This window comes from Ustilago hordei, assembly GCF_900519145.1.
Source record: "Ustilago hordei strain Uho2 genome assembly, contig: UHO2_contig_02, whole genome shotgun sequence".
NCBI classification, from domain to species: domain Eukaryota; kingdom Fungi; phylum Basidiomycota; class Ustilaginomycetes; order Ustilaginales; family Ustilaginaceae; genus Ustilago; species Ustilago hordei.
The window spans coordinates 2,504,514-2,519,477 of NW_024545252.1; the positions used below are offsets into that span (position 1 = coordinate 2,504,514).

At 49.6% G+C, this 14,964-nt stretch overlaps 5 protein-coding genes across 5 annotated transcripts; 2 read left to right on the forward strand and 3 right to left on the reverse strand.

The window, feature by feature from the left end:
• UHO2_01568 (uncharacterized protein) lies at positions 1–2,436 on the reverse strand (the record flags this gene model as incomplete). Its single annotated transcript, XM_041554035.1, has 3 exons — positions 1–423; positions 463–2,197; positions 2,249–2,436. The coding sequence occupies 3 exons, from the start codon at positions 2,434–2,436 to the stop codon at positions 1–3; spliced, it is 2,346 nt and encodes a 781-aa protein (XP_041409969.1).
• A 1,180-nt stretch (positions 2,437–3,616) lies between these two features.
• UHO2_01569 (uncharacterized protein) lies at positions 3,617–4,492 on the forward strand (the record flags this gene model as incomplete). The annotated part of the gene is made up of 1 exon (XM_041554036.1): positions 3,617–4,492. The coding sequence occupies one exon, from the start codon at positions 3,617–3,619 to the stop codon at positions 4,490–4,492; it is 876 nt and encodes a 291-aa protein (XP_041409970.1).
• Positions 4,493–6,835: 2,343 nt separating this feature from the next.
• UHO2_01570 (uncharacterized protein) lies at positions 6,836–10,123 on the forward strand (the record flags this gene model as incomplete). The annotated part of the gene is made up of 5 exons (XM_041554037.1): positions 6,836–7,777; positions 7,892–8,199; positions 8,299–8,495; positions 8,583–8,764; positions 9,041–10,123. The coding sequence occupies 5 exons, from the start codon at positions 6,836–6,838 to the stop codon at positions 10,121–10,123; spliced, it is 2,712 nt and encodes a 903-aa protein (XP_041409971.1).
• A 281-nt stretch (positions 10,124–10,404) lies between these two features.
• UHO2_01571 (uncharacterized protein) lies at positions 10,405–11,774 on the reverse strand (the record flags this gene model as incomplete). Its single annotated transcript, XM_041554038.1, has 3 exons — positions 10,405–10,581; positions 10,702–10,924; positions 10,990–11,774. The coding sequence occupies 3 exons, from the start codon at positions 11,772–11,774 to the stop codon at positions 10,405–10,407; spliced, it is 1,185 nt and encodes a 394-aa protein (XP_041409972.1).
• Positions 11,775–13,097: 1,323 nt separating this feature from the next.
• Positions 13,098–14,521, reverse strand: UHO2_01572 (uncharacterized protein; the record flags this gene model as incomplete). The annotated part of the gene is made up of 3 exons (XM_041554039.1): positions 13,098–13,351; positions 13,379–14,239; positions 14,338–14,521. 3 exons carry the CDS (start codon positions 14,519–14,521, stop codon positions 13,098–13,100), a joined length of 1,299 nt encoding a protein of 432 aa, XP_041409973.1.
• Between the last annotated feature and the right edge of the window lie 443 nt (positions 14,522–14,964).

Below are 14,964 nucleotides of genomic sequence, written 5' to 3' on the forward strand. Positions count from 1 at the left end.
CTACTCCTCCTGTTCTCTCCTCCTCTCTCTACTCTGTCTACTCGCTCGTCCCCCCTCCGATACCTCATACTCCTGGATGAGGTCGGGGCAATTGAGGTTCTCTACTGGTTCCCATGAAGCAGCTTCTTCTGAGTACCCTCTCCACAACACTTTGTACTCTGCAGTCCCATTGTGTGAATGCTTGTCGATGAGTGCTTCAACTTCGAAATCAAGGTCCTCATCAGGAAGTGATGGTATGGTGGGCTGTTCAGCTCGTTGAGGAAGAGAAATTGTTCTTGCTGGTTTGAGCATGGAGACATGGAACACATCATGCACCCTAAGGTTTGCTGGCAATGTGATTCGATAAGCTTGGCATCCTACCCTTTCCTGAACTGGGTAGGGTCCTGCAAACTGAGTATCTAACTTGGGTGTGGGTCTCCTTGTCTTCCAGTTTCAACAGTTGATATAGACCATATCACCCACCTTGAACTCGATGTCCTTGTGCTTCCTGTTATACTGGTCTACTGATCTACATTGTGCCTCTCTGATCTGCTCCTGGAGGTACTTGCAATGCTCCTTCCCATCCATGAGGTACTCGAAGCGACCTGGGTCATTGACTCCCAACCATTGAGGGATATCAGGATGAGCTTTGGGGTTCCATCCATAGCATGCAAAGAATGGTGAGACACCAATGCTGTTGTGGACTGTGTTGTTGTATGCAAAGGCTGCAGTGTCCAGCAGGTTGGCCCAGTCATTCTGCTCATAGTTGCAGTACATCCTTAGGTATTGCTCCATGACCTGATTGACCCTCTCTGTCTGACCATCAGTTTGAGGATGGTAAGCTGTGCTAAGTGAGTGCTTCACACCCATTTGTTCTGCGAATGCCTTCCATGCTCCTGATATGAACTGCCTGCCTTGGTCCAAGACCATGTGATCTGGATATCCAAAAAGTCTAACCATGTGTCTGTGTAGCAACACTGCAGTCTGTTTGGCCATGACTGTCTTATGGGTTGGAGCTAGTATGGCAAACTTGGTCAGCCTGTCAACAATGACGAGGATGGAGTCATAGTTCCTTGATGGTGGTAATCCTTTGATGAAGTCGAGGGATTTGGAGCCCCAGGGCCTGTCTGGTGTTGCTAGTGGCTGTAGCAAACCATATGAATGGTGACGAGGAGCTTTGTACCTAGCACATACAGGACAACTTGCTACATAGTCTGCAATCCAAGCTGTCATGTTTGGCCACCAGTAATGTCGTTGTGCTGCCTTGATGGTAGCATCTCTTCCTACGTGTCCAGCAGTGATACCATCATGGCATTGGGTCATCACCATGAATCGCAGATGCTCTACAGAGAGAGACTGTCCATCTACCTCTTTGGCACTCCTTGAGTGTCGGTTGTTGGTCCTCCCTGGCATGATCACTTTGGGGATAACCAACCTTCCTCCACTGTACCATAGGTCATCCCTGACCTCGAAGGGCTTCTTCCTATGTATCTCCTGTAGCTCTTGGTCTAAGGGCTGGAAGATCTGGACCAGGTCTTTGAGACCTTTTGATGCTATGGACTCCATCGAGATCATGGGGGCCACTAGGAGCGAGTCATGGACTGCTGTCTCCTTGAACACTCGAGGAGGCAGTAGTTGCCTCACATTGTGATCCTGCTCTTCACCGGCTGGCTGCATGTCTGTCCTTCTGGTGAGAGCATCGGGTTCACCACCTTTGTCTCCTGGTCGATACTGCAATATGAAGTCGAAGTCTGCTAGTAGTATTGCCCATCGAGCTTGTCGACCTGTGATGCGTCTCTGTGACTTGAAGTACTTGAGGGCTTCATGGTCAGTGAGGATGACCAGTTGGTTCGGTAGTCCAGCTAGCATGTGTCGCCACTGAGTGAGGCAGGCGACCACAGCTAGGAGCTCCTTATCATGGATCTCATAGTTCTTCTCGGCAGAAGACATCTTCCTAGAGTAGAAGGCCACTGGATGCCATCGTCCTTCATGCTCCTGCTTGAGTACTCCTGCTATAGCAAAGTCACTTGCATCAGTTTCCAACCTTGTTGAAAGGTGGTAGTTGAAGTGCTGGAGCACTCCTGCTGATGTGAATGCCTGGATGAGCTTGTGGAAAGCCTGCTGGGCCTCCTCTGGTAGCTCGAACTTCTTGAACCGTTCTATAGGCTTTACCAGTGATGTCAAGGGCTTGGCTATGTGAGCAAAGTGGGCTATGAACCTTCAGTAGAAGTTGGCAAAACCCAGGAACCTTTGGATGTCATGGATTGACTCTGGCATTGGCCACTCCTTGACAGTGCACACCTTTTCTGGGTCCATCTCTATGCCCATCAGCTTGATGATGTATCCCAGGAACTCGACTATCTTGGTGTGAAACTCACACTTCGACAGCTTAGCAAAGAGCCTGTTGCTCCTTAAGTGAGTGAGGACCTCGGTAACATGCTTCACATGTGCTGTCATGGGCCTAGGTGCGCAGAACGAGGAAAGACCGAAATCCATATGAAGGTAGTGCAGGAATCATGGAATCGGGTAGATTGGAGGAGCTGTGACAAAGTTCACCAAGATCAGTAGTAGAATCAGCTCTATGGCAGATCACAGCGAAATCAGCACGAGCATCATCAATATCACGAATCCCACCAGAACCTGCAGCAAGCAAGATCGTGTGGCAGATTCTGTGGGGATCGGTAGTAAGGATGTCCATATGACAATTCACATGCAAGAGGGACCGAGCTCAGTGACATGCGGTCAGTTACCACTCAGGGGCCCACAGGACAGGAGTAGAAGAGAACCATCGCTGGTCAAAGGAAGGAGATCTGTGTATGGGACACCGGTGAAAGGGACATGAAGAGGAGGAGCAGTGTCGATGAAGTCGACACAGCTCAGGAAAGACAGGAGGGACAAGGCTTGAAATGGAGAAGGTGCCTCCTTGGAGTTCCCTGTGCAGTACTCGATGAGGAGGGTACCCTCTGGAGAGAGGGAGCAGGGGCAGTGCCACTGGTGACGCTGCGAAGAGGTATATAGTCCTACCTCCTCATCACAAATGGTCGAGTGGAGGCTCATCCACTCTACACTCATCAACCGTACTAGTATTACTTCAAGCAATAAGTATCATTAGTACACAGCCAGCATAGAAGTAATCAACAGATTGCTCCTCAATGAAGCACATGTGTTGTATCACTGTTTCCTGGCATCCGAAGGTGGTTCGTAGCAACCAGCAGTCTGGATAACAATAGAACCAAAGGCAGTTGTCCACTGTGGCCTGGGGATCACTTCAAGCGTTAGCTGACACACTGGACACTCGTGTTGGCATCATCAACCCATACTCACACCAGACCATTGGTGTCAACATCAAGCTCATTTAGAGTCATATCGTAGTCTGATCGTGCCAAGCTACCTCTGGACAGAGTGTCCACAGTGGTTAGTCGAAATCTGTCACAATGATAATACAACTACAGATTCTAGCGAGAAAGGTGACAGAGAAGGCTCTGTCGCATATTTCACTAAGAATCGAAATACCATTAGCACTGTCACATAATTTGACAGAATCGGTGATAGTACTGATACTACTACTGTTCTCAGGTTTCAGGCATGCGACTGCTGACATTAGAGTGGATCATTCAAGCAGCACCCCACGATCACGATGACAGACCAAGGCCTCAACGATAAGCTCTACTGGCTCCTAGCACTATTGGAAGCCCAACTCGAGCTCACCAGGCAAGGCCAACGAGAAGAACGACTTCGCCGTGCTCATCTAAGCAGAGAAGAGACGATTGAGTTCTCACCATTGGGAGAACAGGTAGGAGGTGACGAATCCATGATAGGAGATCCTCAGACTCCTACACCAGCATCACGACCAAGACAATCGGTCTCGTTTGCTGCCGAAGATGAGCAAGACGACGTTAATTACGAAAAGTATGCATCGCCCACTGGGCCAAGGTACTACAAACCCAGGGAGGATCCATATAGCAGGACTAGGACAGAACCTTATGCCCCATACTCGGAGGAGGATACTAGTGTATTGGCGAACCTCTCTCGATCAAAGCCAATCGTCACACCCTTTCCTAAGTTTAACCCGCGAGATGTGGAGATATTCATTCTCAAAGCCGAAGCCTGGTTTAAGTTTAACCAGGTATATGAGCAAACAAGAATGATCAACCACATGGGCTCTCAATTGGAAGGGAATGCACAGGAGTGGTGGACCTCCAAACTCCGAATTGACAGGGCATGGGAAGGAAGGTTATTCAATGACTGGCACTACTTTACAGAGCGGCTGTCGGAACAATTCAATCCCCGGAATGCTAGAATGGAAGCCTACAACAAGCTGTTGGCTCTCAAACTCACTAGTGATGCACCCGGTGCCACCACATGCCATGTGGAACGTTTCAGAGACCTGGAAGGACAAGTCAATCTGGATGATAACGAACTCATCATTGACTTGTTCAGAGGCAGTCTCACACATAGTCTGCAAGAAAAGTTTGAGCATAACCCGCCTGCAAAGAGGTGGGGATGGTACTGAGAGGTCGAAGATATCGACCGTCAGAGGATGCTGCTACAGCAGTCCTCTGCTAGGCACTCAAGCGCTGCCCCTCCACGATTGAACCCAGGAATCCGACCAACGCCACCCGCTCAGAGTTCACTCCCCATTCAACAACCAGTACAAAGAAACTCCACTTGTATGCTGGCACCAATAATGGCAGGAAGCCTGAGCAGACCAACCAATTGGCTGCTCCCTCAGCAATATGTACTGGGCCCGAAACAAGGAGGCCCCACAGTACCAGGCAATAGCACTTGCCATATCTGCAAAGGCATTGGACATTGGGCCAGAGACTGTCCAAGCAAGAAGGCAGACCCTCTGGGACCACGACCTTCGGGCCCAAGAGTCATGGTAGCCACGGAAGATCCCTTTGAAGAAGGGGCCACCGACTCAGGGGATGGGCATACAGGCAGTGCTGAAACGAGTGACCCTGATGACCTAGACTTCAGTCATTACCAAGTTCCTAATGATGCTAATTGTCATGGGCCTGGATGCTCAAGAAGCAGGAGGGTCACTGGTTCATATGGACGGAGCACAGGTATCGAAGACCTAGCCGATACCAGTAGAGAGCATGGTCGCAGTGCAGTCTCCATGGAGACCATGGACTCCTATGGATTCACATGCAAAGGAGCACTGAGCCCATATGCGAGGAGGACCAGGCACAGCCACGAGGAGGACCAAGCTCAAAGAGCAGGCGCAGCCATGAGGAGGACCAAGCTCAGATGGTTACCACTCAGGGGCTCGAGAGACAGGAAGTCGACACAGGTCATGAGGAGGAGGAGCAGTGTCGAAGGAGTCGACACAGGTCATGAGGAGGAGGAGCAGTGTCGAAGGAGTCGACACCACTCAAGAGGCACAGGGGTGCCAAGCAGGAGAGGCCCCTGAGCAGTACTCGATGAAGAAAGTACTCTCTGGAGAGAGAGCAGGAGCAGCATCGCTGGCGATGCTGTGAAGAGGTATATAACCATGCTTTCTCATCATCATAGGTCGAGTGGATCCCCATCCACTCTACTCACCATACAACTAGTCAATACTTTAGAAACACAAGTACTCATTAGTTACAGTCAGCATAGCAGCAATCTATCAAGGTTGCTCCTCATCGTAGTGTGTGTGTTGTATCACCACTACCTGACGTCCGAAGGCGCCCATAGCAGGTTAGCGGTCCGGATATAGATAGAACCGAAGGCAGTAGTCCACTGCGGTCCGGGGATCACTTCAAAGCATCAAGTCAACACACTGGACACTCGTGTTGACGCCACCAACCTTATCACCAACACCATCAACCTCATTATCATTGACATCACCAATCTTATCATCAACACCATCAACCTCATTATCATCGACATCACCAATCTCATCACCAACACCATCAACCTCATCATCATCAACACCCACACCAGACCTTGGTGTCATCATAACATTGATATTGATCGTGCCGAGCTACCCCTGAACGGAGTGTCCACAGAGGTCAGCCGAAACCTACGATAGTATATACAACGAACGCCACCTGCTGTCACTGCACAACTTGATAGTCACCGATACCGAGACAATAGCTGTCACACAGTTTAATAGTCACCGAGTATCTCGACAGACCGACCTGGGTTTCAGGCGCGAGACCCCTGACACTAATCATGAGGAGCCCCAAGATGACGACGACGAGGGAAATGACAGTGGGGTGATGCACTGATGGCATGCATGGCCCTACAAACCTCCTCACCATCATTGTGTATATATCAAGATTGCCAAATATGTTTCTCCACCAGCAAAGGAAAAGCAGTATTAGAGCTTACAGGAATGGTCCAAGACCATCCTGCTCGTATACTCGCTGACACTGGTGCTGGCTTGTCCATAGTTTCAGATTCCTTTATCAGTAAGTACCTAATACCCACAAAACTCTCAAAAACAAGATCGATTCATGGTGTCACTGGACACCAGCTTGTCATCAATAGTGCCACAACCATACAGGTGGTTATTGGCAAGCACAGCCTAGGTGTAGTTGAAGTATCAGTAGCTGATACCACCAACTACGACCTTATATTGGGATTCACCGAGCTCAGAAGGCTCAAACCCACCATACGATGGGACACAGGCCAACTAGAGTTCAGGTCCCGGGACCGAAAATGACCCCCTGAAGCCGCCGCAACTAGGGGTTTACAATCAAAACCGTCGAAATCGGTCATAGTAGTGGAACTGCTGCAGAATTCGACGAAAGCCACCGCAACAGGTGAGCAAAAACAGGAGCTTGTCATAAGAGAAAGCTTATCACCGATTTCAACGAGATCTGTGGTAATGGGTTCCTACGAGGAAAAAATGGCTTGGCCAACCATGCATGGAAACGAGTTTGTCTCAGCAAAGCGCTTACTTCAGGCAGCTTTAGAGGATGGACCCATAGGGTTCATGTTATTGGAAGTACCACCCTCATCACTCCTGGCCTTCGGTTTTGTTCCTACCAGTGCCGACAAAGGAGTAGAGATGGAGGTTGAGATCGAGAACAAGGTGACGGCAACGGATATACCAAAGCCATACCAACACCTTTGTGATGTGTTCGACGAGGTGGAGGCAGACAGGCTTCCCCAGCATACCGAACATGATCTCCACCTTGAACTAATAGAAGGAAGTCGACCGCCTCAAGGCCCATTGTATCTCAAGGGGCCTAAAGAAATGTCTGAATTGAGGAAGTATCTGGACGAGAACCTCGCGAAGGGATTCATAGGACCGTCGAAGAGTCAAGCAAGGTCACCTGTGCTATTTGTACCTAAAAAAGACAGAGGTCTCAGGCTTTGTGTGGACTATTGGGGACTCAATGAGATTACTGTCAAGAACAGGGCTCCGTTGCCCCTCATCGAGGAGCAACTGTTCCTGCTCTGGAAGGCGAAGTTCTATTCCAAGCTAGATCTCCGAGCAGCATACAACCTCATTCGCATCGCGAAAGGAGATGAATGGAAAACAGCGTTTGGTACACAATTGGGACTATATGAGTACCTTGTGATGCCATTCGGGCTAGCAAATGCACCAGCTCATTTCCAATCATTCATCAATGTCATCTTCCAAGACATTATCAGAGTATATGTTGTGGTATACTTGGATGACTTCCTCATCTTCAGTGACACAGAGGAAGCACACATACGACATGTCACTGAAGTTCTCACCCATTTGAGAAACAATTGGCTGTTTGCTAAACTGTCAAAGTGTGAGTTCCACACCACGACAGTAGAGTTTCTAGGGTATATCATCAAACCCACAGGGGTAGAGATGGATCCTGAGAAAGTATGGACAGTCAAGGAGTGGCCAATGCTGGAATCAATCCATGATATCCAAAGATTCCTTGGCTTTGCCAACTTCTATAGGTGATTCATTGCTCACTTCGCTCGAATCGCCAAGCCACTAACATCACTGGTGAAACCGACAGAACATTTCAAGAAGTTTGAGTTGCCGGAAGAAGCTCAACAAGCTTTCCACAAACTCATCCAAGCATTCATGATGGCCGGAGTACTACAGCACTTCAATTACCACCTTCCTATGAGGCTGGAAACAGATGCAAGCGACTTTGCCATTGCTGGAGTGCTCAAACAAGAGCATGAAGGACGCTGGCACCTGGTAGCATTTTATTTGAGGAAGATGTCGTCAGCTGAGAAAAACTATGAGATCCATGACAAGGAGCTCCTAGCAGTGGTCACCTGCCTCACTCAGTGGTGACACATGCTAGCAGGACTTCCAAGTCAGTTAGTCATCCTCATGGATCACGAAGCACTCAAGTACTTTAAGTTGCAACATCGTATCACTGGCAGACAAGCAAGATGGGCAGTATTGTTAGCAGATCTCGACTTTGTGCTACAATATCGGCCAGGAGACAAGGGTGGCAAACCCGATGCTCTCACCAGACAAGCTGATATGCAGCCAGTCGGGGAAGAGCAGGAGCACAACATTCGACAACTACTGCCCCCCCAGGTGTTTGAACAAGTCGAAAACGAAATCGTGACAGGGAGTGAGTTGCAGCAGATTTCAGCTGAAAATGTAATAGCAAGCATGATATTGCCGATTTCAGCGGAATCGGTTCTAACAGCATGCTCAGGTGACGATTCCGTATTAGTGGCTCCCATCCTCACAATGGAGTCTATATCCATGAAAGGAATCAAAGATCTGGCAAGAATCTTCCAGCCTCTGGATCCCAAGCTGCAGGAGATTCACCTAAGGAAGCCATTCGAGATCAGGGATGACTTATGGTATAGTGGCAGACAGTTGGTTATCCCCAAGGTAACAATGCCAGGGAAGACCAATGACCATCGTTTGCGAAGCACCAAAGAAGTTGATGGGCAATTGTTGTCTGTAGAACATTTGCGATTCATGGTCATGTCTCAATGTCATGATGGCATCACAGCTGGACATGTGGGACGAGATGCTACCATTAAGTCAGCCCAATGACATTATTGGTGGCCAAACATGTCAGCCTGGATTGCTGATTATGTCGCAAGTTGCCAAGTGTGTGCCAGATATAAGGCTCCTTGCCATCGCCCATATGGCTTGCTGCAGCCACTCGCTACCCCGGACAGGCCATGGGGCTCAATATCCTTGGACTTCATTGAAGGATTACCACCCTCAAAGGGATATGATTCATTCCTGGTCATTGTCGACAGATTGACCAAGTTTGCTATTCTGGCCCCTACATACCAAATGGTCACAGCGAAACAGACTGCTGTGCTGCTATGGGGACACCTGGTTAGACACTTCGGTTATCCAGATCACATGGTCTCGGACCAAGGCAGGCAGTTTATCTCAGGAGCATGGAAAGCATTTGCCGATCAAATGGGTATGAAACATTCACTCAGCACTGCTTATCACCCTCAAACAGATGGGCAAACAGAAAGGGTCAACCAAGTAGTAGAGCAGTACCTTCGTATGTATTGCAACTATGAACAGAATGACTGGGCTAGCTTGCTCAACACTGCAGCATTTGTGTACAACAATACCATACACAATAGCATCGGTGTCTCGCCATTCTTTGCATGTTATGGATGGAACCCGAAAGCCCATCCTGACATTCCTCAACACCTAGGAGTGAATGACCCCGAACATTCTGAGTACTTGCTTGATGGCAAGGAGTGCTGCAAGTACCTCCAAGAACAGATTAGGGAAGCACAGCGCCGTACAGTGGACCATTATAACAGGAAACACAAAGACATTGAATTTAAGGTTGGTGACATGGTATACATCAATCGCAAGAACTGGAAGACCAGACAACCAACACCAAAGCTGGACACCAGGTTCGCAGGACCATATCCAGTTCAGGAAAGGGTAGGACATCAAGCCTATAGGATTACATTACCAGCAAACCTCCGAGTTCATGATGTGTTCCATGTGTCATTGCTCGAACCAGCTAGGAACAGTTCCATCCCTCAACAATCGACACAACCAATTGTACCACCACTACCAGATGAGGACCTTGACTTCGAAGTTGAAGCCATTACCAGCAAACGGTTACACAACAGGGTGACAGAATACAAAGTGCTTTGGAGGGGGTACCCAGAGGAGGCTGCCTCTTGGGAACTGTTGTCGCATCTCAACTGTCTGGACCTCATCCGGGAGTATGAGGTTTCAGCAGGGGGACGAAACTAACAAAAGCGAGGAAGAGGCGAAAGCGGTAAGGAAGGAGTTGGGATAGATTTGAGCGAAATCTGCAAGAGTAGAGGCACTATTACAGATTTCGTGGGAATCAGTAGTTGAAGTAGCGGTATGACAGCCTTTCACAACAAAACAGGAAGCAGTGGTTTTCTCACTCACATGAGAAACCAGAGATGAAGTAACCAATGAAACGAGGTCACAGGTATCACACAAGGGTCAGGACACAGGCTCAGAGTGATCACAAGGAAAACTACATTCAGGGTGCAACTATGTCACTATATGTCGACATAGCCAGAGGGGACAGAGGGAGTGGCAAGGGCCACACGAGTCCACCACTCGTCAATTGTAGGCTCCACCCATGAGTCGATGGGGTCAGGAGGACCACCAGATTCTGTCATGGACTCATGGGGTTGGCGCTCGGAAAACAAATGGTCATGACGCTCAACATAGGACTGGAGCATATGAAGGAGTGAGCTTACCAAGTCTTGACAGCAGAGGTGCCAAATCATGCACATCACTGACACCCAGTCTTGAGTCATGACTGGGTAAATTGTCCATTCCTGGGAACAAACAAGACCAGGGCCATTGCCATCAGCCACAGTCAGGTGAGCTCGCTCAGCCTGATGCGAGCCCCGCTGCTGCAAGCTGGGAGTCCCATCGCCAGGGTACTCCATGCCCGGGTGGGTGGGGATGGTATGCTCGCAATGCCCCAAGCCAGCTAGATAGCAATGGGTACAGGCACGAGGAATTCTGTTGCGCTCACCAAAAGGATTGGTGAAGGCAGAAGCAAAACAACTGAGAAAAGCAAAAGTAGTGTTAGCATTGGAAGGGTAGGAAGAGCATGAGGAATAGGAACTTACAGAATACCCAGATTGAAACACCATCGGCACTGCCAACTGGGCCAGGGCATGCAACCCTCAGTAAGACACAGCATGACCAACTGGTGTAGACGACACTCAGGCAAGGAGCCAGTGGGCACATCCCAGTCCAAAGGTAAGTACCAGTCAGCAATCTGAGCCATGAGCTCGGCCACAAAGAACCTCTCAGACCATCCGGCGATCTCTCCGTTTGTTGGTAGATGATGATTGGGAGGGGGAAGGGGAGGAGTCCGACGATCTACCCAGCGAGGAGGAGGGGTCAATGGCTGGACCTCCAGCTGATAAACAGGGGTACTTGGACAATCGATGTCCAAGACCACATCGATGACCTCGTCAGCTGTAGGAGGAGGAGTGGGGGAGCAAGCCAGCTCAGCCTCCCACGCCGCCTGATGCTCCGGGGTTGTCACCTCTACAGTGGGACGCCTCACATCTACTTCGTACAGGTTGATCTCCAGAGAAGCCGGAGAGTAATCATTCCCCATGAGAGATGGGGCAGCGCTGGCCAAAAGGGGGGAGGGAAGGGAACTGGGGGTGATGACATCATCATCCATCCCCAGGAAAAGAGGTGCCAGCGGCGACCAAACTACTGGAGAAGCCAGAGGATCGGCTGCTGGAGGAGGAGGGAGAGATTTGGCTGCAGAAGTCGATCTCTCATGAGGACGAAGCTGGACCACGATCCAACGACGTCTTGCAGGAATGGTAGTCCCATCAGAGGAGGGTGCACTCGTGGTGGCCTGCGAGTGGGTTCGATATCGTGAAGAAACCATGTTGCACATTGAGTCAGGTGGCGAGGACATGGATGGGTAATGATGAAGGAAGACATGACTCAGTACCTGCCTCAACGGAGCTCAGCTCTTAAGAGGGGGGTAATGTCATGGGCCTAGGTGCGCAGAACGAGGAAAGACCGAAATCCATATGAAGGTAGTGCAGGAATCATGGAATCGGGTAGATTGGAGGAGCTGTGACAAAGTTCACCAAGATTGGTAGTAGAATCAGCTCTATGGCAGATCACAGCGAAATTGGCACGAGCATCATCGATATCACGAATCCCACCAGAACCTGCAGCAAGCAAGATCGTGTGGCAGATTCTGCGGGGATCGGTAGTAAGGATGTCCATATGACAATTCACATGCAAGAGGGACCGAGCTCAGTGACACACAGTCAGTTACCACTCAGGGGCCCACAGGACAGGAGTAGAAGAGAACCGTCACCGGTCAAAGGAAGGAGATCTGTGTATGGGACACCGGTGAAAGGGACATGAAGAGGAGGAGCAGTGTCGATGAAGTCAACACAGCTCAGGAAAGACAGGAGGGACAAGGCTTGAAATGGAGAAGGTGCCTCCTTGGAGTTCCCTGTGCAGTACTCGACAAGGAGGGTACCCTCTGGAGAGAGGGAGCAGGGGCAGTGCCACTGGTGACGCTGCGAAGAGGTATATAGTCCTACCTCCTCATCACAAATGGTCGAGTGGAGGCTCATCCACTCTACACTCATCAACCATACTAGTATTACTTCAAGCAATAAGTATCATTAGTACACAGCCAGCATAGAAGTAATCAACAGATTGCTCCTCAATGAAGCACATGTGTTGTATCACTGTTTCCTGGCATCCGAAGGTGGTTCGTAGCAACCAGCGGTCTGGATAACAATAGAACCAAAGGCAGACGTCCACTGCGGCCTGGGGATCACTTCAAGCGTTAGCTGACACACTGGACACTCATGTCGGTGTCATCAACCCATACTCACACCAGACCATTGGTGTCAACATCAAGCTCATTTAGAGTCGTATCATAGTCTGATCGTGCCGAGCTACCTCTGGACGGAGTGTCCACAGCAGTTAGTCGAAATCTGTCACAACGATAATACAACTACAGATTCTAGCGAGAAAGGTGACAGAGAAGGCTCTGTCGCATATTTCACTAAGAATCGAAATACCATTAGCGCTGTTGCATAATTCAACAGAATCGGTGATAGTACTGATACTACTACTGTTCTCAGGTTTCAGGCGCGCGACCGCTGACATGTGCCTCTTCAGTGTCACTGAAGATCAGGAAGTCATCTAAGTATACTACCACATATATCCCAATGATGTCTCAGAAGATGTCATTGATGAATGACTGGAAGTGAGCTGGAGCATTAGCTAGGCCAAAGGGCATCACTAGGTACTCATAGAGTCCCAACTGAGTGCCAAAAGCTGTCTTCCATTCATCTCCTTTAGCAATCCGGATGAGGTTGTATGCTGCTCTAAGGTCTAGTTTGGTATAGATCCTTGCCTTCCTGAGTAAGAACAGCTGCTCCTCGATGAGGGGCAGTGGTGCCCTGTTCTTGACAGTGATCTCGTTGAGACCTCAGTAGTCCACACAGAGTCTGAGACCTCCATCCTTCTTTGGTACGAAGAGCACTGGTGATTGTGCTGGGCTCTTTGATGGTCTTATGAACCCCTTCTTGAGGTTCTCATCCAAGTACCTCCTCAACTTGGACATCTCCTTGGGCCCCTTAAGGTACAGGGGCCCTTGAGGTGGCTTACCTCCTTCTAACAACTCGAGGTGGAGATCATGCTTGGTATGATGGGGCAGCTTGTTTGCTTCCACTTCATCAAACACATCTCGCAGGTGTTGGTATGGCTTTGGTATATCTGCAGCCATCACCACCTTGTCCACCTCTACCTCCATCTCTACTCCTTTGTCTGTGCCTGTAGGTACAAAAGCAAAGGCCAGGAGTGATGATGGTGGCTCCTCCAACAGCATGAACCCTATGGGTCCATCTTCTAGAGCTGCTTGCAGTATGTGCTCTGCTGAGACAAACTCGTTTCCATGAAGGGTTGGTCTCCTCATGGTTAGGTCTCCTGCTCTTGCTGCTTCAGGGGGTCTCCTTGGGGGTCGGTCCTGCTCCTGAGTCTTGAACTCCAGCTGGTGCATATCCCATTGTATGGTGGGTTTGAGCCTCCATAGCTTGGTGAACCCCAGGATGAGGTCATAGTCAGCAGTGTCGGCTACTGAAGCTTTGACCACACCCAGATTGTGTGTACCAATAGATACCTGCATGCTCGCAGAACTATTGATGGAGAGTTGGTGTCTGGTGACACCATGGATCGATCTTGTTTTTATGGGTTTTGTGGGTATTTGGTACTTACTAATGAAAGAATCTGAGACTATGGACAAACCAGCACCGGTATCAGCTAGTATCCGAGCAGGATGGTCTTGAACCATTCCAGAGAGCTCCAGTACTGCTTTGCCTCCACTGGTAGAGAAACATACTTGACAATCTTGATATATACAGAGTGATGGCGAGGAGGTTTGTAGAGCAATGCATGCCATCAGTGCATCACCCCACTGACGTTTCCCTCGTCGTCATCATCGTTGTGCTCCTCCTCGTGATCGAGGTCCATGGGTTGCTGGTATGAGCTGAGGTCCATGGCCTCGGGTTCACTTGTCTTGGTGCTACCTGTGTGGCCATCTCCTGAGTTGGTGGCATCCTCGAAGGGGTCTGCTGTGGTGACCATGACCTTTGGACCCATGGGTCGAGAGCTAAGAGGGTCTACCCTCCTGCTGGGGCAGTCTCTGGCCCAATGGCCGATACCCTTGCATACATGACAGGTGTTGGTACCTGATGGAGCAGGGCTTCCTTGCTTCGAGGTTTGGGTGGGTTGATGAGGAAGGGGTCGATTAGTTGGTTGGTTTAGGTTTTGTGTAGTTGCTTGTGTAGTTGCTTGTGCTGGTGATCGAGCTGAATAAGGTAGAGTGGGTTGACATATGGGGATTGAACCTTGATTTGGCTGAGACCCAGTTCTTAGTGGAGGTGATGTGGCATTTGGGAGTGAGTGTCTAGCCGAGGACTGCTGTAGTAGCATCCTCTGTCGTTCTATCTCTTCAACCTCTCGGTACTGTCATGGGCTTGGTGGCGCAGGAAGCGGGAAGACCCAACAGTTCATATGAAGGTAGCACAGGAATCGAAGGATTG